This window comes from Eucalyptus grandis, chromosome 3 (assembly GCF_016545825.1).
Source record: "Eucalyptus grandis isolate ANBG69807.140 chromosome 3, ASM1654582v1, whole genome shotgun sequence".
In the NCBI taxonomy this organism is placed as follows: domain Eukaryota; kingdom Viridiplantae; phylum Streptophyta; class Magnoliopsida; order Myrtales; family Myrtaceae; genus Eucalyptus; species Eucalyptus grandis.
The window spans coordinates 43,515,862-43,521,068 of record NC_052614.1 but is presented as its reverse complement, the minus strand read 5'-3'; the positions used below and the strand labels follow the sequence as shown (position 1 = coordinate 43,521,068).

The following is a 5,207-nucleotide window of genomic DNA, read 5'->3' as shown; positions in this document are numbered from 1 at the left end:
TTTCGTCAACCCTAGACGAATCGCACCCGATGCCTTTCGATCAAGAATTTTCCATTCGGCTTCTGCTATCGGATCCACTTCCGCCATCTCGGGTTTCCAACCCTCAAGTGGTGCATAAAGATCTTTTTGATACAGATAATCCTCTATTTCTAATTTCCACCATCCGAAATCCTCTCCATTGAACTCATCGATTATGATTTTATCTTTTGCCATACTCTTTGCTTTCAATCGAATGTCACTGAAAAACCCTCGATGTTCTCGATTAGCCAACCCAGGCTCTGATATCAGTTGTTACGAAATCGCACGTCGATTCCAGAAAATAACGCCGCAAACAATTCACCAAACATAATATAGTAATAAAAGAACAGAATCATATGAACACGCCAGAAAATTTGTTATCGAAGTTCACCCAAACCTGGGATACGTCTCCGCGCAGAGGCACTCTGCGAATCCACTAGACTTCGAAAAAGTTGGAATACAACGACAATCTTCTCTCAAGATCAAGGCACAAAGAGATTGAGAACCCTCATCAAGAAAAAAACTCACTTTTTTCTTCTCTCTTTTTCTTGCCTCTCTATTTCCTTTTTCAGCATCTTGACGGCTAGGGTTTTTCCATCGCTAATATAAAGATACCATTTTTAACTTAAAAGGAAATCTAATAGAAAAGACAAAAAATCCCCTAAAAACAAATATTTGGCTTCATCTATAACATTCTCAACAAAGCTGCTGACTCCATATTGAAGAACTGCGAATCCCATTCCGATGGATTGCCCACTTCGAATCCGGCTCTTAAAGAGATTAATTCGTATCATAAGAATGGAATGGCATGACCATGAAGCGAGTGCTTTCCTTAACAGCGATCCATTCTCTCCTGATGAGTCGGTTGACAGCCAAAAGACTGCGACCGACTATGTCATTCGCCTACAGCTTCCACAACTGAGGAAGGACTAATTGAAGGTTGAGATCATTGATGGCGAGTCGCTTTGTATCTCATGCGACTGGAGCGAATGGCAAACAGTAAGATCCAGATGGTCCTTCCTAAGAATGTTAGGGCAAGCGACTCTACTGCTGTCATGAGCGGAGATACGCTCACTATCACAGCGCCTAAGCAACAATGGTTACATCTTTGGACTAGAAAGCGTAGCGGCAGGATATCTGTCACAATCTCCAGTTGATTTATTCGAAGTTTCCATTGCCTTGCTTAAGCCTCATATTTTGTTGCTTCACGATCGCCTTAACAAGGCTGGACTTGCGTGGCGTAGACTACTTTATTTTCGCTCACCTTCTTCTTCTTCTTCTTTTCAGGCCATAAAGGTCCTTTAGAGCTTTTAAAGCCTCATTTGCCGTCAGCTCTTCTTGTGTTCTGTTTGATTGCAAGATTATCAGTAGACTCACATCTAGACTTGCCATTATAAGAAAGACTCGCTTTACTAAGTCAACTGTACTGTCTGCACTGAAAAACATTACGGATCTCATAGACCAGTTGTCGATGAGAGCAGAAAATTTCATGTGCGAACTTACATGTACGTGTTAGTGTAGCTGCAATTCACAACCCGACTCCACATCAAGTATGGGAAATGACATGGCCATCCTACTACTCGAAGGCGAATTTGTAGGAAGTTAGTTTCTACGGGAACAGAAACTGTGCGTCGCTGATGTCTTAGTCCAATGGAGGCTTTTAGCCACTTGTTTATTTTCCCAGCCGTGCTGATAAACACTTATGTCAATCAAATATGCACTTCTTCTGCAGATAGAACTCTTCAGACAGAGTCCTCTGGGAATGAAACAATGGATCCGTTCTACACTTATTCAGTTCACTCTCCACTGCAAGCAAATTAAGAACCTGTCATACAGGAAAGGACGCGATCTCATGTATTTCACATTACTCCATCGGTACCACCGAACCCACAACATAAGCTCATTTATTTCAATTCCTTCTCACGTAGTGATTTTCACGTGCTTTAAGTTCAGAAACAAGAAGAAGCGCTAGAAATTCAAACAAGAAGAGAGCCCCTCATTACAGTTACAGCTTTCCCGCGCAATGACACTCTCTGGTTCTGCTCATCCAAGTGCACCTTCACTACTCCACCTCTGGGCGATGCCTGCAAGACGTGAAAATGATGAGGCCATCGAAAATCATTCATTTACATACCATTTGAGAGACGAGAGAAGCAAAACACATGGGCATTCACAAGGGCAGAGACATGGGCACAAGCATGTGTGGATGAGCAGAGAGAGAGAGAGAGAGAGAGAGAGAGAGAGATTACAGCATAGGCAACGAGATCCTTTTTCCCCAGCTTTTCACTCCAATAAGGTGCCAAAGCACAATGTGCACTGCCACATACATGATCCTGGAAAGTAGATCATTCATTCAGAGGTTTGCGGTAAGAGCATAAAATTGGTTGATAGAACACAGCTTTCGACATATGACCAGTGAATCGGACAATTGAATAACTAATTATGATTGATACTTTAAGAAACTTTCCAAGGTATGAACTTTAATACCTCATTCAGTCCAAGTTTTGGGTAAAAGAATCGACTGACAAAATCGAATCCCGAGTCTGGCTGAGCTGATCCTGTGATGACAATACCCCTCCCAGGACATCTCTGTATCTCCTCAAACTGGGGCTGAATTTCTTCAACTTCTTTCCCCGACGGGATAACAATCTGCGAAAATAAGCAGAAGAAAGTAGAAATGATGGAATTAAATACTCTCTTCCTAATGAAAATCAGCTCAATGCCAGCTGCTGCTGTACAAATCCTGGAATCAACAGAATGAAAACGATTGCCTCAAAGAGGAAGCAAGGGGTTCAATGTACTCAAAACAGTATTTATGGGGAAAAGAAAAGATCAGGTCGCAGTTGAGGAATTACGAAATGGTCGCCCTTTGCTGTCTTCTTGATTTCAACAATGGAAGTGCCATTGAGAACTTTGGAGACACATGAAATCCGCTCGGCATCATCTTCAGCGATCGGGACTACAGGAAAATCCAATTCAATCCATACCCCGGGCAAATCACCATCTTGAACCTTCAAAATGTGGGATGACTTCGTTTCGGGAACCCTTTTGGCAGTCAGAATTCCGGATAATGTCATAAACTCGATGGTGTCAGAATCTACCATCCCAGATGTGAAGAGAGTGTGCGCAGCAGCTAGAGTCGCATGACCGCAGAGATCAAACTGAAAGGTCAAGTTTGTGATTAGATAATATGAACACAGAGGTTAACCTAAAAGGAGATTCGTATTTATATGGTATCCAGGTGCCACCATCCAATGATTTGCATGAAAATTGCGAAAATTCAACTTGATATTGACGAGTAAAGGGAGCTATCCAATTGTTTCGATCCCAATCAGATCGATAAACGACTCAGAAAACTGGAGAACGATGCGTTTATTCCGCGCTCAAAGACGCTAGAATCCACCAATACACTTAAACAGCCTAATCTCATGTGAGCGAGCCGATCTTCTTCATGCTGTTACCAATCTCATACAAAGAATTAATTACTGAAAAGGGGAAAGAAGACTTTCCAAGCAGCAGAAATTTATTGTGTGCCTGAAAATATGGATATTTTTTCCCATATTGATTACTCAATATGCGCCAAGAAACTTTAAGTCAAAAAATGACTAGAAACATTTTTTTTCCCACATAAGTAATCTACATACTTTTATGAAATTACAATTTTTTTTAGTAGTTTGTAAAACTTACTAATTTTCATTTGCATAAGCTACCAATCGTCTAAGTTTACTAACTCTTGTATAAAATTACCAATCCACATTGAAGTGACTTCCCAAACTTTTGTTGGATTAAATTACCAACTTTGTGACTTCCCAACTTCTCCGAACTTTTGTCAAATTATTCTGACAAAAAAAAAAAAAAACACTTTTGTCATATTAAATTAGCAACTAATATTCGAATGCTGACTCTCATATGAGTAACTTATCAACATTTAATAGTTTTCTTCTAACATATTTTTGTATTGAGCTATGAATTTTCGTTTGCCATATTTTTTTAATTTGCCAAAAAGATTTCCAATCCATTGGGGGAAAACAATACTATATTCAGGCAATAATTTTTGGAAAGCTAAACAAGTGAAAACATATACAGTCACGTGCTTTTGGGCAATGAGGGAGGGACCATCCAGGCGTTTCCATTCATTTTCAAGTCCGGGATAAGATAAGAAAAGTACCGAGCAAGTCCATCATGCTGATAAGCGGACAGAGATTCGGAACTCACCTCGGTGACGGGAGAGAACCATCTGAGGCGGAACCTCGGGCTCCAGTCCTCCGTCCCCGAGGCAGCTACTTTAGTCAGGAAGCAAGTTATGGAGATGTTGAACTCCCTGGCCACTGCCTGTAGCCACTCCACGTCCTTCTCTTCATCCTCCTCCAGGAAGCACACCGCCGCGGGGTTCCCCTTGAACGCGGTCTCGGTGAATGCATCGACCTGCAAAAGGGATCGACAATGAGCTACGGACGAGTAAACGATGCCACCTCAATCCCGGAAGAGATGATCTTCACGACCACAACCATAAGCCTCACGTTCAATCGACGTTCATCTCTATAGACTGACAGAAACCATATGAGAGAGAGAGAGAGAGAGAGAGAGAGAGAGAGAGAGAGAGAGAAGATATGTCGATACCACTACGTAGTGCACGAGCTTCTTTGCCATGGGAGAAAGAGCGAGAGCGAGAGCTGGAGGTGCGAGCCCAAGCAAGGAGATGAGAGGAAGACGGGAGGAGAAGATCGAAAGATCGACCAACACCGAGTCCCAGCTGAAAGTCAACCTCCAGCCTCCCCGCTGTGATGGTGGGGACGCCTTGCATGGGTCCTCCCAGCTAGCCAACCGCGGGCCCACCGTAGATCAGGTGAGGACCATGTGAATCTGGCTTCGGTCGATCAACGGCGCATGTGAATTGGGCTCGCGTGTACTCGCAACAGGCGATAGTCTCTCTTGCCAATCGAGGCCGGAGAAAATCAGCTAAACGACGGGAAGCCAAACAACCACCGCGGACCTCCCACGTGGTTACTGTGCCTGCGCGTACCACTTTACTTTCCTCTATTTTACTACTTTGTCCCGACGTATGTTAGGAATCTCTAGACTTTTAACTCAAATAAGGGATGAGATGTGTACTGTGTAGCGACCATGCATCTGATTCGTATAATTGTGGAGCCCAGTCGACCAAAGTATGTTCTAACTAGTGACAAGAC

At 42.8% G+C, this 5,207-nt stretch overlaps 1 protein-coding gene across 1 annotated transcript; it reads right to left on the bottom strand.

The window, feature by feature from the left end:
* Window positions 1-1,849: 1,849 nt before the first annotated feature.
* LOC104437464 (uncharacterized isomerase BH0283) lies at window positions 1,850-4,797 on the bottom strand. The gene is made up of 6 exons (XM_010050423.3): window positions 4,639-4,797; window positions 4,234-4,443; window positions 2,874-3,179; window positions 2,506-2,667; window positions 2,268-2,351; window positions 1,850-2,102 (listed from the first exon to the last, which is right to left on the bottom strand). The coding sequence occupies exons 1-6, from the start codon at window positions 4,666-4,668 to the stop codon at window positions 1,995-1,997; spliced, it is 900 nt and encodes a 299-aa protein (XP_010048725.2). The 5' UTR covers window positions 4,669-4,797; the 3' UTR covers window positions 1,850-1,994.
* Between the last annotated feature and the right edge of the window lie 410 nt (window positions 4,798-5,207).